At 48.1% G+C, this 21213-nt stretch overlaps 1 protein-coding gene across 3 annotated transcripts in view; it reads left to right on the forward strand.

Annotated features, from left to right (window-relative positions):
* Nucleotides 1–21213, forward strand: part of CASR (calcium sensing receptor) — a 262212-nt gene that overhangs the window by 113963 nt on the left and 127036 nt on the right. For 2 of the 3 annotated variants that reach the window (XM_056559968.1, XM_056559967.1), the window contains exons 2-3: nucleotides 9550–9995; nucleotides 20617–20923. In XM_056559968.1, coding sequence (XP_056415943.1) covers nucleotides 9802–9995; nucleotides 20617–20923 — 501 coding nt within the window. In that variant the 5' untranslated portion in view covers nucleotides 9550–9801. The remainder of the gene's footprint in view (nucleotides 1–9549; nucleotides 9996–20616; nucleotides 20924–21213) is intronic. The other variant, XM_056559969.1, reaches the window with a different exon arrangement.

Raw genomic sequence — 21213 nt, forward strand, 5'->3', positions numbered from 1 at the left:
GACTGGGGATTTCATCCTGGAGGAGCGATCCTCATTAAGAAGTTTCTCCCTAAATAAATCGCTCCCCTCCAGGACAGCCATTCTCCTCAGCTCAGTCTCCTCCAGCTCCAGCCTCAAGGACTTAACCCTTGCAGAGTACTCTGGTTTCTTCCGCTTGGTAGTTGTGCTCACCTGATACTTTGCAAACTTTAGCTCCTCTCTCAGCTCCCTCAGCTTCTTCCCAAGGAGTTCGTACTCACCAATCTTGGCAGCAAGTCTGGAGCTGTATGTCGCCATAGACTCCTTGGGTTTTCTCTGGCCCCACTGCTCCACAACCTGGCTCTTGGAGGAGCTCTTCTGTGCTGCAGAGACCTTCTTTAAACTTGTCTTGCTTGCAGGCTTTTCTTCCTGGCTGAGAGCCTTGCGGCTTCCAACCATTGCTGGAGGGACAGAATCCACATCGCTGCGGACCCTGCCAGATCTTCTAACCCCTCCAGCCGGGGCACTGGCTGGTAGCTTTCCCTCTACACCCCTCGCCAGCCTGGACCGAGGAGTGGAGGTCAGGGGATTCATGCTGATGGCTCCCCCAGGAATCTGCCACCTTCCTGGGAAAGCAGGTGGAAAAATCAGCCTCTCTCCTCTGGAAGTCTGGAGTCTCAGGAGCTCAGCAACAGACACACCTAGCGACCACACCCTCCAGAGCTGTACTCACTATTCTGCTGGTGAGGTCACTGTATATATACATTACATTACTTATCCTGTACTGATCCTGAGTTATATCCTGTAGATCTTTTATTAGAAAAATATAAATCATAACAAAAACACAAAACCAGCACAACTTGGCCATAACTGAAAACAGCAACATGAAATAACATAAACCAAAACTTTACATTTAAAATAAAAGAACATAAATCCTGCCTAACCGGCCAGCCCAGTTTTCCTAACAAAAAGAAACACACCTTACATAACCTAATATCTAACAACACACTCACATGCATACTCAACTTACATAACCAAAAAGAAACATAAAAATAGCACTATTTAGCTGTAACTCAAAAACACCCAGACTTGGGAAAAACACAAACACACAGAAAACACAACAAGCACTCCCACTACACACCACACCCCTTTTTTTTTTTTTTTTTTTTTTTTTTTTATAACACTAATAATAATAATAATAATAATAATAATAATAATAATACTATGCCACACACATGCATCACAGATCCATAACTTTACAAAGGCATAAAGATAAATTAATCTACAACTCAAAAAACACCCAAACTTGGGAAAAATCACATATTACAAACCGAAAACACTCCCACTGCACACCAAATGTTATATATATATATACACACACACACACACTTTTTTTTCCCCCCTTCCACACACACATATATACATTAGTTTTCTACGTTATCCCACAAGACCTAAACCACAACTGGATACAAAAATTACTACAAAAATAACATCTGGTTCGACTGCCATATCTATCTCTACTATAAACACAATATAAACAATATATAATTCACAAATCAAGATTAAAAAAAAAAAAAAAAAAAAAAAAAAAATTATATATATATTTTTATAGTAATTACATGTAATGTACACAATTTATACATATACACTATATACACACCTATTATTATACAGGAAACACACCTAAATATACAATAAAACATCTTACTCTAAACTATCCCTTCACCCACACCACCCGCCCTTCTGTACATGGGTCAGAGTCCACAGTTCTCAATGTCCAGCCACGACTGACCGATGCCAGGTCCACCAAAAAAAAAAAAAACACCACCCACCAAATACACCCACCCAACCTAGAACTCCTCCCAACCAACTTAACCATAACCAACTTTATAACATACATAAACAATATAACCCACACTAGGCCCAAGTTCGGTGCCTGTAAGCCCTTCATAACCTAAACATCGGAAAACAAAACAAAAAGCTATGGTACACATGCATTAGCCCACCACCAGGAAGAAGGATGGCAATCCTGATACATACAAAAATTTACATACTTTCCCTAACACCTCCCTACCTCTCACCCTACCATTATCCCTAAAATAGAAACTGACCCTACTATCACCCTAACCCTGTCCCCTTACATCACTGTCCCTAACCAAAACAAGGGTACTCTACCCAGAAGGTCTAGTACCTAGGGCACATCAAAAGAAAACCCTCTCCATAGGAGAGAAGCCCTACTGGTACCAAGACTGCCATACTCCAAAGACCTGATCTTCCCGAGGTCACCTGTGATATTCCTACAGACCTCCACCTCGGAGAGGACTTTACGCTGTGTAGACACTAAACACCGTGCGTTCCACGTGTGGTACCTAATCACTAAGCTAACTAAGAATAAAGTGCCCCGGTCTCGACCACCCAGGTTCCTGAATGCCCCATAAGCCCACTCCGGGTAGGTAAGGCCGGCAAGTTGACTCCAGCCAATGGAAGCGCCCACCCTGTTGTAAACCCCTATATTAAAGGGACAATGAAGGAGGAAATGGTCCATGCTTTCCAGCGTGTCCACACACTCTTCTCGGGGACAGTCCCGGTCATCAGATCTCCTACACTTCAAATTGTCCCTCACATATAGCTTCCCCTGAAAGCAGCGCCAGGCCAAGTCCCAAAACTTCTGGGGGATCCTTTTCATGTTTAAAAGAAACAACCCCACCCTCAGATCCTGACCTGGGCAGTCCCTGAGCGCCAGAGGCTTCTGGAAGTGGGTCAACAGAACCCGTTTGTCAAGGAACTGCCTTGACTGGGTCCTGATCTCCCACACTCCCAGACCCCACCGACGTATCGCCTTCAGAGTCGGGGTAGCATAAGCCGGAAGATATCCATGGGGCGTACGGAGGTCCTTCACTTGCCCTCCTGTCTCCCATTCCTGGAAGAAAGGCCGAAACCATTCCCTGCAGGAGAGTACCCACGGAAAAGCCCTCTCTGACCAGAGGTTTGAGATGTTGGCTTTCAAGAAGGTGTTTGTTAAGAACACCACAGGGTTTACCATAGATAAACCCCCTAGTCTCCTCGTGCGGTACGTAACCTCCCTCTTGACTAGGTTCATCCTGTTCCCCCATAACAGTTGGAAAAACAGGCTGTAGACCCTAGTGTAGTAAGCCTCTGGCAAGATACATACGCTGCCCAGGTAGATAAACAAGGGGAGCAGGTACGATTTGATCAGGTGTACCCTTTCCCTGAGGATCATAGACCAACCCTTCCACTGGTTCACCTTCTGAGTGGCATCCTGGAGCTTACCATCCCAGTTTTTGGTGGGATAATCATCCTGGCCGAATGTGATGCCCAAAACTTTTGCTGATTCTTGGGGCCCCGGAAGGGTGTCCGGGAGATCAAATGTGGGATCCCCCCCTCCCAGCCAGAGACTTTCACACTTATCCCGGTTGATCTTAGACCCGGAAGCCTCCGAGTAGCGGTCCACCTCTGACATCACCACATCGACCTCCCCCCTCGAGGAGACGAAAATGGTGACATCATCAGCATACGCCACAACTCTCTGGGCGACATCCGGCTCCGCCAGACTCATCCCGACTCCCGCCAACGGTCCACAATCTACCCTCCGGACGAAGGGATCGATTGCGAACACGTATAACAGCGGGCTCAAAGGACAACCCTGACGGACTCCGGACCCAACCTCAAAAGAGCGGCCAGACCAACCGTTCACCAGCGGGAAACTCTCTGCCCCTGCATACAAGATCTTGAGCCAATTAACAAAAGTACTCGGTAAGCCATATCTTAGAAGGACGGACCAGAGGTAGTCATGGTTCACCCGATCAAATGCTTTTGCCTGATCCAAGGACAGTAAGTACCCCTTCCAGAGACCTGCACCGCTCCGCTCCACTGCCTCCCTGACACTGAGGACAGCACTTAACGTGCTTCGGCCTGGAACAGAGCAGTGCTGGGCCCCCGAAAGGAGTCGGGGTGCAAAATCCACCAACCGATTAAACAGTATCTTGGCCAGAAGCTTCCTGTCCGTATTGAGGAGAGCTATGGGCCTCCAATTCTCAATCCGGCTAGGATCTTTACCCTTTGAGAGAAGAATCAGGGCTGACCTCCTCATTGACCTAGGCAGAGTGCCCGAGGAGAGACACTCATTGAATACCACAGTCAAGAGGGGAGCTAAAGACTCCTTAAAGGTCCTGTACCACTCGGATGTTAAGCCATCCGGACCTGGCGACTTCTTGGGGGCAAGCCCCTCGATCGCCAGTCTCACTTCCTCTTCCTTAATCTCTTCTGCCAAAACGCCAAGAGAGGGGTCTACCCCTGGCTCAGGAATGGTTTCAGCCAGGAAAGCCGACATCTTGTCCCGATCTAGATCCTTCCTCCCCAAGAGGTGCAAGTAGAAGGATCTGACGACCTCCAGGATCCCTGATCTGGACCGATTCAGAGATCCCGTACTATCAATCAGTCCTGAGATGATTTTACTACTCACTGACATCTTGCAGTTTCTGTAAGGGTCGGGCGAGCGGTACTTCCCAAAATCCCTCTCAAAAACCAAAGATGCGTGCCTATCATACTGACACCTCATCAACAAGGACTTCACTCTGGAGATATCATCACGACTACCTCCAGTCGAGACGAGAAGCTCGAGTTTCCTCCTCAGACCCTGATACAAGCGATACCTGTTCAGGGACCTGAGGCTCGAGAGCTGGCGGAAGAACCCCGCAACCCGCTTTTTGAATATCTCCCACCACTCTGACTTACTACTACAAAGGTCCAGTAAAGGTACCTGACTCTGAAGAAAATCCTCAAAGGACTGTCTTACCTCCGCTTCCTCCAGGAGGGACGAATTCAGCTTCCAATAACCTTTACCCATCCGGGGGGTCTCTGAAACATTCAAGGAAAACAAAATCATACAGTGATCGGAGAACTCCACCTCAACCACGGACACTGCGGAAGAGACGGCTTCCTCCTTTAAATAAAACCTGTCTATTCTAGACCTGCAGCTACCTCGATGCTAGGTGAAACCCGCGTGGCCTGAGGGGCTCCGGATGTGGGCGTCCTCTAGGCGAGCTTCCCTAACTATATTATTGAGAGCTATGCTATCGTAAGCCAGCGGACCATTGGAACCTCTCCTATCTTGGGACCTTGTGACAGTATTGAAGTCCCCTCCAAAGATCACTTGCCGGCTAGTAAAAAGGAAGGGCTTGATCCTCATAAAGAGATCTTTGCGGCCCCACTTGGTTTGTGGGGCGTAGATGTTAATGAGCCGGAGCTCCTGTCCCTTCATGAGGACATCTAAGATCAGGCACCTCCCCATTTCTAACTCAATAACCCGTCTGCATTCAACCGGAGCGGTAAAAAGGACCGCCACCCCACTATACGGCTCAGCCGCAAGAGACCAGTGGGAGGGCCCGCACCTCCACTCTCTCCTGGCTTTTACCAGGGAGGCAAGATCTGACAACCTGGTCTCCTGCAGATACAAAATATCGGCTTCAACACGGCCGAGAAAATCAAAGGCTGCGAATCTAGCCGTATCAGACTTTATACTGGCACAGTTAATAGATGCCAGCGTCAATGGGGTGAGTGCCGCCATCATGGGTGATTGAGTTAGACGGCCCTAACCCCCTCACTTCTGTCTTTTCTTTACCCCCTCATCCCCAGACGAGGAGGCTTCTTTCTCTTTTAGCCTTTTTTTAGACTCTGATTGGTCCATTTTTGAATCCCCATCTCCGTCTGGCTCTGGTTTGGCCCCATCCCCTGAGGAAACTGCCCCATCAGGACAGGGCCCAGTTCCCCCTGGAGGCTCCCCCACTTCAGGTACCCCATCCTCGACCACCCCCTCCAAAGAGGGGGAGGAGATGTCATCAAGGACAGAGAACCGGTTAGACAGATCAATCAGAGGGGGGGCAGGTAGGCTTCCGCTTGGGACCTGGTCCGTAGCACGGGGACTAGAGGGCTCCGACCTCTTCTTTCCCCTTTTATTGCCCTTCTTTTTTGGCCGCTCTTCACCCTCCTCATCCACACTTTCAAAGTGGGAGGAATCGGAAAGATCGGCCTTGCTGCCCTCTTCTCCACAGATTCTCCTCGCTTCCTCCTCCAGCACATTTTCCTCCAGGGCCTCAGCAGTTTCAGGACTAACCTCTGGAGCAGGGTCAGAAGCTACCCCTGCCACATGGGAACTCTCCAGTTCCCTGCTCCTTCTGCGATTAGCCTCCCGCCTCAGCTTGGCGGGACTTTTCCTCTTCACTGACCCTGTTGCACCTTCACCCGCACTCGTGCCCTCCCCAGCTGAGGCAACATTACTGCTCTCCCCAGCCAAGGTGACAGTTGCCCGGGCAAAAGCGCTAGGACAACGGCTGAAAGGGTGTCCTAAGACACCACACAGATGACACCGGATCTGCCTACAGGATGCGGCAAGATGACCTACCCCACCGCACAGTGCACAGACCTGCACGGTACAAGCTGCGCTAAAGTGGGTGGGGCTGCCACATCTGTGACAGACCTTGGGCTGCCCCTGGTAGAAAACTTGGATTCTGTCTCTCCCAAGAAAAGCAGCTGATGGGATGTGGGCAACAGTGCTCCCCGAACGCTTCAGTTTGACGGAAAACGTCCAGGCCCCAGACCAGATCCCATGTTCGTCATAGTTCTTTTTTGGCATGTCCGTCACATCCCCATATCGGCTGAGCCAGGTCATGATGTCATAGCAAGATAGTGACTCGTTACGTGTCAATACGGTCACTTTCTTGGCCAGATTCTGACGGGATATCGCCTTTACGGCGAAATCCCGCCAGCCGGGCTCGCTTTTCACCACCTCATAATTCGACCAGAAAAGTTCCAAACCCTCTGGCCGAACAAAGCTGATGTCAAACTCGGAAGTACCATAGGGGTGGATCAGGGCAAAGATGTCACTTGCCCTGAATTCCATCCGGAGGAGGAGCTCAACCACCTTACCCCGAGGCGGACACGCATCTTCGCCCCTCCACACTAAACGGACCACATTCCTACGGCCACTTTCCTGCCCGGATGTCGGGAGGGACCAGACCACCTCCCCATTTTGTTCTCGGAAGGCGCCTAAGCCATGTCTTTCTATCCAAAAAGACAGGTCAACCTCACCCCTCCCCTCTACATGGATTGACCTGTCTCCTCTACGTAGAGCCTCCAGGAGGCGCTGTTGCAAGTGACCCCCAGAGCCAGACGGAGATGGGGATCCCCCTGATCCCCCGGCAGTGACGCTGGCATAGCTTCTGGGAGAAGCAGCCACTACCGGGGGGGCAGTCGAACCAGGAACTGACCCAGAGGCCAAACCTGGACCCTTACTCTTAACAGAATCATCAGCCATAACACCTCTCTCTGCCATTCCACTACCACTCCTTACCTGTATTTCACTAGCACCCCTCTCTTGCACTCCTCTTGCACCCCTCTCTTGCACTCCTCTTGTACCCCTCTCTTGCACACTACTTGCACCCCTATCTTGCACTCCGCTTGCACCCCCCTCATCCACACTGCTACTACAACTCCTCCCATGCACACCACCATAACTCACATTCTGCACATTACCATTTTTATTCACATTTTTCCTTTCACTTTCATTCTTGCGTTCACTCTCCCTTGGTGTGTTACAGACTGGGCTGGCTGGGTCTTTTGCTTCATGTTTAAGGGTTGCCGGTTTCAGGATTTGTGCTGCATAGTTCTTTCTTCCTGTGTCTTGGGGTGCAGACACAGGCTCCGCCTCTGACATGGGTGGCCACGCCCCCTCGCAAAAAGACTGTCCCTCCGGACTAACTCCCGCTACAGCTGATGTGCAGGGAACCTCCCCCTTTATAGCGGAGTGCCCCCTGGCGCCAGAACTAGTACCAACCACGCCATCTAGGGGACCGCCCCCTGAACCAACAAGGTCCGGCACCCGGACACTCCCCCCCCTCACAGGAGAGTGCCCTGCAGTGCCAGGACCTGTACCGCCCACTTTAACCAGGGGACCGCCCCCCGAACGGGTGAATCTGCCGCCATTTTCCGGTGCCTGGACACCCTCCCCCCTCACAGGAGGGTGCCCTTTTTTTTCTATAGCACCCGCGGCGATTTTGGGTGCACTACTGTATCCCCCATGCTGGCCCCGCTCCACTACAGAAACGGGGTCTGGCAGATTGGGGGACCCAGCACCCTGAACCGACTTTTCAGCCGACCCAGACTGCTGGAAGGGAGAAAAGACAAACTTAACTCCTTGTGTCTTCTTCCTCTTCTTGCCCTTTCCTTTCTTCTTCTTTCCCTTCTCCTCTGGGCCCAAATCATCCCCAAAGGAAAAGTTTTCCAGACGGGTGGGGGACTCCTGCATAACAATTGCCCGCAGGAGACCCCCATCTGCCAAGCCGCTGCCATCACTGCAGTCACTGCCGTCATCATCATCATCATCATCATCCTCACTGGAGGGAGGTAAGGCCACCTGAGCCGGGTTTACATAGTCCTCACTGAGGGTAAGTGGGGGGTCTGGGGTAACAGTGGTGGTGGTACACACAGGTCCAGTATCCATATCCCCCTCACTCACATCCCCCTCCTCACCTCCCTCCATCTCCTCCTCCTCACTCTGGCAGTCATCTTGGTTACTCACTTGTCCTGAGACCTTCATGCCGGAGAAACGATCCTTGTTCACAAGTTTCTCGCTGAGTATACCACCTCCCTCCACAATGTCCGATCTCAGCCTCACAATCTCATCCACCTGTTTCTTCAGAGCTCTCACCTTGGTGGAAAATGCTGCCCTCTTGGTCTTTGCTGCATTGTTTGCTTGGTAACTTGCAAACTTCAGCTCCTCTCTGAGGCCTCTTAGTTGTTTGCCGAGCTGTTCATACTGAGCCATCTTGGCCTGGATTCTGGACCCAAAGCTGGCCAGGGATTCTCTGGGCCCCTTTACCCCCCATTGCTGGGGTTCTGAGGAAACAGATGCAGATGCCTTTCCACTCCGCTGCCTGGATGAGCTTCTGCTGGAAGCTTTGCAGCTCCCAGCTGAGGTCGGGGGAGGGGGCCCCACATGGCTGTGGACCCTGGTGGATCTCCTCACCCCATCCTGACTACTGGCTGTTGCATTTTCCTTTGCACACCCCGCCAGCCGAGAACGGGGAGTGCAAGATGAAGCCCCAGCTTCCCGGGGCTCCATAGCAGGAAAACCTACCCAGGTGTCTGCCACACACCTGGGGAGGGGTGGAAGAAAATCACTGCTTCTCTGGGAAACTCTGGAGCTCAGCAGAACACACCCTCTCTCCAGAGCTGTACTCACTATTCTGCTGGTGAGGTCACTGTGTACATACATTACATTACTTATCCTGTACTGATCCTGAGTTATATCCTGTATTATACTCCAGAGCTGTACTCACTATTCTGCTGGTGAGGTCACTGTGTACATACATTACATTACTTATCCTGTACTGATCCTGAGTTATATCCTGTATTATACTCCAGAGCTGTACTCACTATTCTGCTGGCGAGGTCACTGTGCACATACATTACATGCCTAGTTATTAATACATTGTTGACTCCATCCTTTGTCTCATGTTCCTCATTGCATTAATTTGTTAAAATTCATTTGTTTATTTTTTGTCTCTTTTTTAGGGAAATGGCTTTCACATGACAATAAGTTGAGGTTACCTGGGGACTGCAATGGCAAAACCCACGTTGGAGACATTACCACTACAGCGACAGCCTCTCCTGCCCTTTTTCCACTGTAGAAATGAGGCCGTGGGCCTCCACAATCCATAGCAGGGACAGCGGTTATCAGCTTACACAGCCTCAGCCTGACATTGTGCTTCATGCCACACGTTCTCCACATCCTTCTTCAGATCCCAGACACCAGAAAGGAGAAGGATGAATCACTACATCCGCTGCCTACTGCTGCTAGGCTTCGTCTTGGACACATCCACTTATGGGCCCAACACCCGGGCCCAGAAGAAGGGAGACATCATACTTGGGGGACTCTTCCCCATTCATTTTGGAGTTAACTCTAAAGATGAGATCTTGGAGTCAAGACCAGAGTCCCTGGAGTGTAACAGGTATGAACGGTATGCAGTGTTATTTCTGGGGTAAGGTACCGTAATGGTTTCATGTTCTCAGTCCAAAGATATGAAGACATTTAAAGGGGTACTCCACTGCCCCAGTGCCAGGGGGTCATGACGTCACGGTCACGCCCCTAGAGACATTACATCACGCCCCCTCAATGCAAGTCTATGGGAGGGGCATAGCGTAATGTCAGGAGGGGCGTGGCTGTGACGTCTCGACCCCTGCAGCCCGCACCCGGCATTCTGAAAAAAAATGTTCCAGAAGCTTGGCAGTGGAGTACCCTTTTAAAGGCGTACTCCGCTGGAAAACATTTATTTATTTATTTTTTAAATCAACTGGTGCCAGAAAGTTAAACAGATTTGTAAATTACTTCTATTTAAAAATCTTAATCCTTCCAGTACTTATCAGCTGCTGTATGCTCTACAGGAAGTTCTTTTCCTTTTGAATTTCCTTTCTGTCTGACCACAGTGCTCTCTGCTGACACCTCTGTCCATTTTAGGAACTGTCCAGAGTAGGAGCAAATCCCCATAGAAAACCTCTCTTGCTCTGGACAGTTCCTGATGTGGACAGAGGTGTCAGCAGAGAGCACTTGTGGTCAGACAGAAAGGAAACTCAAAAAGTAAAGAACTTCCTGTGGAGCATACAGCAGCTTATAAATACCTGAAGGATTAAGATTTTTTAACAGAAGTAATCTGATTCCTCCACTTCCTCATCCCTTTCCTGCTCATGCAGTGTGTGAGTAGTCAGTGACTAATAATATCATCCACTGCTCAGTGGAAGAAAATAAAGAGACAAAATGGATTTATACACAACAATTTTTGACATGTAGGTGGCCATTAAGTAGCTGCTCACGAGTAACGTTCCCTTCCTGTGTCCCAAGGCACCAAGGAGCCAGTAAGTAGCAAATATGATGTTCATTGTCCTCTTTAACAGATAACTTGCCCTTTCTTGCACTTAGGAACTGAAGAGCTAATCCTCAGCTTCTTTCAGGTAACTTCTCCTTCCTGTGCCCCAATCCAAGCCAGTCCCCTGAGGAACTGTACAGCCAGTCCCCTGAGGAACTATAGAGCCAGTTCCCTGATGAACTGTAGAGCCAGTCCCCTGAGGAACTATAGAGCCAGTTCCCTGATGAACTGTAGAGCCAGTCCCCTGAGGAATGTAGAGCCAGACCCCTGAGGAACTGTAGAGCCAGTCCCCTGATGAAATGTAGAGCCAGTCCATTGAGGAATGTAGAGCCAGTCCACTGAGGAATGTAGAGCCAGTCCCCTGAGGAACTATATAGCCAGTTCCCTGATGAACTGTAGAGCCAGTCCCCTGAGAAATGTAGAGCCAGACCCTTGAGGAACTGTAGAGCCAGTCCCCTGATGAAATGTAGAGCCAGTCCACTGAGGAATGTAGAGCCAGTCCCCTGATGAACTGTAGAGCCAGTCCACTGAGGAATGTAGAGCCAGTCCCCTGATGAACTGTAGAGCCAGACCCCTGAGGAACTGAAGAGCCAGTCCCCTGAGGAACTGTATAGCCAATCCCCTGATGAACTGTATAACCAATCCCCTGATGAACTCTAGAGCCAGTCCCCTGATGAACTGTAGAGCCAATCCCCTGATGAACTGTAGAGCCAATATCCTGATGAACTGTAGAGCCAGTCCACTGAGGAATGTAGAGCCAGTCCCCTGATGAACTGTAGAGCCAGACCCCTGAGGAACTGTATAGCCAATCCCCTGATGAACTGTATAACCAATCCCCTGATGAACTCTAGAGCCAGTCCCCTGATGAACTGTAGAGCCAATCCCCTGATGAACTGTAGAGCCAATATCCTGATGAACTGTAGAGCCAGTCCTCTGATGAAAAGTCAGTGTTTCATTCCAACTAATCTTAGAACATGACTGGGAATGTATGACAAGCCAGAAATCTCCCAGAAGAACTCTTAGGCTATGTTCACACTGTGGAATATCTGCACGGGAAATCTATGTGCGGACATTCTGCTGACAGCGGAGCACTAGCACAACATGCTGGCTCTAGGACTGCTCGGAAATGCGCCCTCTCTTAGACAGGAATGCATTTCCATGCGAAGTCTGCGGAAAGAATGGGCATGTCTATTCTTTCTGCGGACACCAGAATTGGCAGAATTTCCACGCTGGAAACATTCTATGTGAACAGCGCAGCAGAATCCCATTGAAATCACACAGAAATTCCATCCTTTGAACGTAGCCTAAAACAGCTGGGTATTCTTAGCTTCTGGAAAGATTTCTGGTTTGGCATACATTCCTAGTCATGTTCTAAGACCTCTAGTTGGAGTGAAACACTGACTTCAAGGCAAAGCTACCTGAGAAAGGTGGTGTTAGAGAGCTGCTTTACATATCCTTTCTTCCCAGAATTCCTTGTGGAGCATGAATGGCCTATAAGTCTTCACACATCTTTATGACGCTCTCATGTTGAATTTTTTTATGCCCGATCCTTTAGTTTTCGGAGAGATTTATCTCCTGTTTACTCATGCATAGCCAGGTGTGTATGTGAACATTGGGAATGTTTAGCCTCCAGCTAGCTGACATGTATAACCGGCTTCACACACATCATGAATAGTCATGAATGGCACTCGGAAACATAGGCCGTCCTGAGAAAATATACATTATTATTAAAAAAGCTGAATTTTCCATTAATAGTGTATATTGCCCTGATAATAAGTTATAATAATCACAATTATATGTTGTATCAGTAAAGGAAAAGTAGGTATGGAAATACTCTGCATATTAATACTGTTATACTGATAACACAACTACCACCCCCGCCCCTCTCACTGTAGATTCATCAGGGTTTCCCTGGATTAATGGACCTTTCTTGTTGCCCCAGGATTTCATTCTTCTGCCCCAGTAGATCTGTTAAATAAATCTTCAGTGCCAGGGGGCAAAAGATAATGAAGATACCCGTGAGCAGCTACTGACTGGGTCTTCAGTTCCACGGGGGACAGAAGGGGAAGTTACTTTTGGCTCTAGTGTTCTAGTGACTGGCTCTAGTGTTCCTCAGGGATCAGGAATGGGACTTTACCTATGAGAAGCTTCTGCTTGGCTCCTCAATGCCTCAGCGCACACTAGGGGAAGTCACCTGTGAAAAGCTGCTGACTGACTCTGCACTTCCCCTGGGGGCAGGAAGAGTATGTTATCTGTGGCCTTCAGAGTATCTTGGGGCACAGGAAAGGGAAGTTACCTGTAAAAAGATACTGATCAGCTCTACAGTTCATCAGGGGAATGGCTCTACAATTTATCAGGGGACTGGCTCTACAGTTCATCAGGGTATTGGCTCTACAGCTCATAAGGGACTGGCTCTACAGTTCATGAGGGTATTGGAGCTACAGTTCATCAGGGGACTGGCTCTACAGTTCATAATGGGACTGGCTGTAAAGTTCATCAGGGTATTGGAGCTACAGTTCATCAGGAGACGAGCTCTACTGTTCATCAGAGGACTGGCACTACAGTTCGTCAGGGGACTGGCTCTAAAGTTCATCGGGGGACTGGCTCTACAGTTCATGAGGGGACTGGCTGTAAAGTTCATCAGGGTATTGGAGCTACAGTTCATCAGGGGACTAGCTCTTCAGTCCATCAAGGGACTGGCTCTACAGTTCATCAGGGTATTGGCTCTACAGTTCATCGGGGTATTGGCACTACAGTTCATCAGAGGACTGGCTCTACAGTTCATCAAGGGACAGGCTATACAGTTCATCAGGGTATTGGAGCTACAGTTCATCAGGGGACTGGCTCTACAGTTCATCAAGGCACAGGCTCTACAGTTCATCAGGGTATTGGCTCTACAGTTTGTCAGGTGACTGGTTCTACAGTTCATTGGGGGACTGGCTCTACAGTTCATCAGGGGACTGGCTCTACAGTTCATCAGGGGACTGGCTCTACAGTTCATCAGAGTATGAAAGCTACAGTTCATCAGGGGACTGTCTCTACAGTTCATCAGAGTATGAAAGCTACAGTTCATCAGGGGACTGTCTCTACAGTTTATCAAGGGTCTGGCTTTACAGTTCATCAGGGTTTTGGCTTTACAGTTAATCAGGGGACTGGCTCTACAGTTCATCAGGGGACTAACTCTACAGTTCATCAGGGGACTGGCTCTACAGTTCATCAGGGGACTGGCTCTACAGTTCATCAGGCAATTGGCTCTACAGTTAATCAGGGTATTGGCTCTACAGTTCATCAGGACATTGGCTCTACAGTTCATCAGGGCATTGGCTCTACAGTTCATCAGGGGACTGACTCTACAGTTCCTCAGGGGACTGGCTCTACAGTTCATAATGGGATTGGCTTCATAGTTCATCAGGGGACTGGCTCTACAATTCATCATGGGACTGGCTCTACAGTTCATCATGGGATTGGCTCCTCAGGGGATTGGGATTAGCTGTTTGTTCTCCCGCACTCCTTACTGCAGCAGTGCTGCCATGCCTTCTTCCTGCCCCTGCACTGATATCTACTCTTACCTCTCACTCTTCCCTCAGTCCAAAATAAATCTTCTCTCCCCCGTCTGCCTTGCCCAAACCCCCCACCCCCGCACTGATTATTCTCTGCACCTGCCTGCCGGACAGTTAAATCATACTTTACCATGACGTTGGTTTGGTGGCAGGATGTATAAAACTCCCAGGCAGTCTCCCCCAGCCTGATTTTATTGCAAAAACATACAGTAAATACACACACACATACATACATACAGTACATACACACATACATATAATACATACAGTACACACATACATACATACAGTACATACATGCATACATACAGTTCATATATACATACAGTACATACATACATACAGTACATATATACATACATACAGTACATACATGCATACATACAGTACATGCATACATACAGTACATACATGCATACATACAGTACATACATACAGTACATACATACAGTACATATAAACATACAGTATATACATACATACAGTACATACATACAGTACATACACACATATGTGGTGGCCCAGTACGGGAGATGTTGCCCCGTATCATTGCTGTCCTGTCCGGCAGCCTCCTTCAGTGTCCCCAGCCCCCCCCCCTGTACTTATGTTCTGCAGTGTATTGTATTATAAAATGTGTTGTATCTTTAAGAGTTATGTCATGTGATTATTACCCAGGAGGTATCAGTGACCAGGTGATCCCAAGAGTGACCTATGGGCTCCCTGCTAGTCTCCCCCATATAAGCTGTGGGTGGAGCTTCTCTCTCTTTAAGCTCTTCTGCTAAGCTGAGGTCCAGTGCAGTCACATAGTGTGTGTGTCCAGAGTGTTGGAGACCTCTAAGTCCAGTCCTGCAGCCACCATCAATTCAAGTAAACTAAAGTCACAGCTTTATGAGTAAAGTCAAGCCATTCCCTGTCATCTGTCAAGTTAGCGTGGTCTGCATTCAATTTTCCAGTCCTAGTACAAGTCCCAGCAAGCCCTTAAGGTCTCTGTGTCACTGGTCACCTCATTTGGGCCCTGGCTGAACTGTATAGACTTTACCAACTGTTTACCCTCAGCAAAGCTACCGTTGTCCGTAACTTGGCGTCGGAGTCTATATTGCCCCCGTGCCTAGCCCAGGATCTAGCGGTATACCTTTGGCTGGTTTTAGGCTAAACCACTCCCTGGAGTCACAAATACAAGGGGTTAATGCCATCTGCCCCTAGGGTAACAACATCTGCTCTCATCACACCCTGCTACATCAACTTTTGAGGTCACAAACAGGATACGGGTGTGCGTCCTCCCCTAGTCTGAACTGTGTCCAATATTGTCTGCATGCCGATGCAATTTAAGTGTTTGCCAGAAAGTGTACGGGACTTTGCAAATTAAAAGTGGTTTACTCGTGGCACTTGTGAAATAGAGGGGGAGGTGAAGAAAAGACTGTTATCTGCTACTGTGAACTGTACAGAGGTAGTACCTGAAAGGGTAAAGTCGGCGCCACTTGTCCTAGTCAAGAAAAAGGACGGAACCATCCGCTTCTGTGTCGACTACAGGAAATTGAACAATGTCGCACATAAGGACGCTTATCCATAGCCAAGGATCGAGGAGTCACTCACCACCCTCGGGTCTGCTGCTTACTTCTCCACCCTGGTCTTAACCAGTGGATATTGGCAAGTGCCCATGGCCGTGGAAGATGGGGAGAAGACCGCCTTTTTGACAACCATGGGACTGTTCGAGTTTAAAAGTATGCTGTTTGCACTGTGCAATGCCCCTGCTACATTCCAGTGTCTGATGGAAAGGTGCCCAAGCATGGGCTGAAGATCAAACCATCAAAGTGTCACCTGATCAAACCTCAGGTCCACTACTTGGGTCATGTTGTCAGTACAGAGGGAGTCCAACTTAATCCAGAAAAGGTGGAAGTTGTCAAGAACTGGCCATCCCCGCACACAGTGAAAGATGTGAGGAGCTTCTTGGGATTTGCCGGCTACTACCGCCGTTTTATTCCCCACTTCGCCCAGTTTGCAGAACCCCTCACAGCACTCTTACGGGGTATGGCAAAGGAGAACTACACTGGAAGACTACCTATTGAATGGGGCAAAGAGCAAGAGACGGCGTTTCAATCTCTCAAAAGTCTGCTGACAGAACCACCCATCTTGGCATATCCAGACTACAGTCAGCTGTTCTGGCTGTATACTGATACCAGTTTTGAACATCTAGGAGCAGTCTTGTCCCAAGTCCAGGAAGGACAAGAGCGAGTAATTGCCTTTGCCCGTCGTAACCTGCAAGGAGCAGAGAAGAACAATGCGAATTACAGCTCATTCAAGTTGGAACTTCTCGCCCTGGTGTGGGCCGTGAAGAAAAGTCCAAAGACTATTTGGCCACCACGCCATTTACTGTCTACATGGATACTAACCCGTTGGCCCATCTGAACACTCCCAAGTTGGGTGCCATCGAGCAGCGTTGGGCTTCGAGATTAGCCAATTACAGTTTCACCATCAAGTACAGAAGCGGCAAGTCGAATGTCAATGCCGATGTACTGTCTAGGATGACCCCCGGCGAAGAACCTCCTGTTGAAGACGTGTGGGAAGACGTGGAGGTGTCCCCATTCTATCAACAGTTCGTGAACCAGTATGTTGTGACCGCCCTCCTGGACGGTGAACCCAGGTCCAAAAAGGTTAAAGAAGACCTATACACCTAGAAGACTCTTCAGGATGAATGTTGAGTCATGGGGATCTTTTGGACTACCTTCTGGCAAAAAAGGTACCAACCCGTCTACGCCGAGCCCAGTGTGGCTACGAGCTGAAACGTCTGTGGCGACAGAGGAAGGGACTGTTTGTGCACAAAGGACTGTTGTACCGAAATTCTTTGGATCCGGTCTTTGGTGATCAACGTCATCAGATTCTAGGGGGGGCCGCGGGTATTACTGGGGTTGCCGGGGGAATGTGGAATCTGCGGGCATTGCCGCACTGTGGCCGGGCACGGTGTCGGGTCTGCAGGCATTACTGTGGTGGCCGGAGGGGGGGGGGGAGGTGTGTGGAGTCTGCGGGCATTACTATGGTGGCCATGTGGGGTCTGCGGGCATTAAAGGCGGCCACGGTCTGGATCTGGACCGCGGTCCGCCAGCTGATTACCCCTGGACTAGGTCTTATTTTCGGGGTAGGGCTTATATTGCAGCCCTACCCCATAATCCTGCTAGGGCTTACTTTCGGGGTAGGGTTTAGGGTTTTCCGGGAAACACGGTACATACATGCACACATACATACATATACACATACAATACATAAACACATACATACAAATACACATACAGTACATCCATACATACAGTAAAAACATACATACATACTGTACATACACACATACATTACATACACACATACATGCATAAATATACACACATACAGTAGATACACACATACATACATCCATACAGTACATTCATACATACAGTACATACATACATACATACATCCATCCATACACACATACATACACACAGTACATACATATAGTAAATACACACATACATACATAAACAGTACATACACACAGTTCATACATCCATACAGTAAATACAGACATACATACATACATACAGTAAATACATACATACAGTAAATACACACATACATACAGTTCATACATACATACATACAGTAAATACACACATACATACAGTTCATACATACATACATACAGTAAATACATACAGTACATACATACATCCATACAGTAAATACACACATATACATACAGTAAATACACACATACATACACACATACAGTACATCCATCCATACAGTAAATACACACAGTACATACTTACATACATACAGTAAATACATACAGTAAATACATACATACATACACACATACAGTACATACATCCATACAGTAAATACACACAGTTCATACATACATACATACATACAGTAAATACACACATACATACACACATACAGTACATACATCCATACAGTAAATACACACAGTTCATACATACATACATAGAGTAAATACATACAGTACATACATACATACATACAGTAAATACACACATACATACACACAGTTCATACATACATACAGTAAATACACACATACATACACACATACAGTAAATACATCCATACAGTAAATACACACAGTACATACTTACATGCATACAGTAAATACATACAGTAAATACATACATACACACAGTACATACATACATACATACATACATACAGTACATACATACATCCATACAGTAAATACACACATACATACACGCAGTTCATACATACATACAGTAAATACACACATACATACACACATACAGTACATACATCCATACAGTAAATACACACAGTACATACTTACATACATACAGTAAATACATACAGTAAATACATACATACACACAGTACATACATACATACATACATACAGTACATACATACATCCATACAGTAAATACACACATACATACACGCAGTTCATACATACATACAGTAAATACACACATACATACACACATACAGTACATACATCCATACAGTACATACTTACATACATACAGTAAATACATACATCCATACAGTAAATACACACATACATACACACAGTACATACATACATACATACAGTAAATACATACATACATACACACAGTACATACATACATACAGTAAATACACACATACATACAGTACATACATACATACAGTAAATACACACATACATACATACAGTACATCCATACAGTAAATACACACAGTACATACTTACATACATACAGTAAATACACACATACATACAGTACATACATACATCCATACAGTAAATACTAGGGATCGACCGATATCGTTTTTTTAGGGCCGATACCGATAATCGTTGGAGGTTAGGGCCGATAGCCGATAACTTATACCGATATTCCGGAATAAGTTATCGGCTATTTATCCCCCCTCGACACCGCTGCAGAGCATTGATTTAAAGCGGGCGCTTTAAATCAATGCACTGCAGTGGCTTTTGCGGTGCCATAGGCCGCCGCCGCCGCCGCCACCACCCGCTTCTCTCCCCCTACCTGTCAGGGTGGTCCGGGCCATCCATCCTCCCTTCCTGTAGTGTCCGGCGGCATTCCGGGTGGAGGGTGAACCGGTCCGGGCTGTCCTTCTTCTCCGGCGATCATCTTCTCCACTCTGGGCAGGCTCCGGCCTAGTACGCTGCATAGACGCCGCTACGCAGTGACGCCCGTCCGCAGTGACGCACCTGAGGTCATGGCGTAGCGGCGTCTATGCAGCGTACTAGGCCGGAGCCTGCCCGGAGTGGAGAAGATGACCGCCGGAGAAGGACAGCCCGGACCGGTTCACCCTCCACCTGGAATGCCGCCGGACACTACAGGAAGGGAGGATGGATGGCCCGGACCACCCCCATTACGGGTAAGTTTAATTATTTTTTTATTGACTCGGAGGGTGGGGGAGGGGCCCGACCGGTATAGCGGTATGGGCAAAAATCCATACCGGTATACCGCCCAGCACTACGGGGGGTGGTCGCGGTGCGGTGCGGCGGATCGGGCGGGGCGGTCACGCTGCGGGGCGGCCGATCGGGGGGGCGGTCGCGGTGCGGTGGGGGCGGTGCGGGGGGCGGGGCATTATCGGCTTATAGGCAAGGTAATTGCCGATACCAATAATGCCCAAAATCGTGATTATCGACCGATAATATCGGCCATACCGATAATCGGTCGATCCCTAGTAAATACACACATACATACACACATACACACGGTACATACATCCATACAGTAAATACACACATACATACACACGTGACACGTTATGTTTCATATATATCTACTGTAGATCTGGGTCTCAGGCTGTCAAGCACTATCGTGACTGTCCTCAATATGACTTCTCCAAGTTGTTATTGTGAGGCTGAAATAAAACCATTCAGGAAATCAGTCAAGGATGGAGGTTATGGGGGAGTTTCCTCCTTGGCTGGATACAATACTGTACATTGTCATGACCGCCGATGCCCCCGATGGGTGTTGGTCCTGTGACTAGGTGCCAGTTTCCGTAGCTTTTCCCTTAGAAGTGTTGGAGATCATGAGGGCTGTAACTCATTCATGTGATGACGTAATAAGAAATCTTTTATTTTCGCTCCTTTTCTCACGGTTGCTTTGTCTTCCTCTTTCTTGCAGATACAACTTCCGCGGCTTCCGCTGGTTACAGGCCATGATATTCGCAATCGAAGAAATTAACAACTCCACCACCCTGCTGCCCAACATCACCCTCGGGTACAGGATCTTCGACACTTGTAACACGGTATCCAAGGCCCTGGAGGCCACGCTCAGCTTCGTGGCTCAGAACAAGATCGACTCCCTGAACCTGGACGACTTCTGTAATTGTTCAGAGCACATGCCCTCCACCATAGCTGTGGTAGGGGCCACCGGCTCCGGAATATCTACCGCAGTGGCCAATCTGCTGGGACTTTTCCATATACCTCAGGTGAGAAACATAAAGGGGGAAATGACGCAAGATGTTCAGTCAGGAAAGAAACGCAACATACAATGTATCCAGAAAGTCTTCACCCCGGTCACTATATACAATGTATCCAGAAAGTCTTCACCCCCCGGTCACTATATACAATGTATCCAGAAAGTCTTCACCCCGGTCACTATATACAATGTATCCAGAAAGTCTTCACCCCCCAATCACTATATACAATGTATCCAGAAAGTCTTCACCCCCGGTCACTATATACAATGTATCCAGAAAGTCTTCACCACCGGTCACTA

Source organism: Hyla sarda, chromosome 2, assembly GCF_029499605.1.
Source record: "Hyla sarda isolate aHylSar1 chromosome 2, aHylSar1.hap1, whole genome shotgun sequence".
Taxonomy (NCBI): domain Eukaryota; kingdom Metazoa; phylum Chordata; class Amphibia; order Anura; family Hylidae; genus Hyla; species Hyla sarda.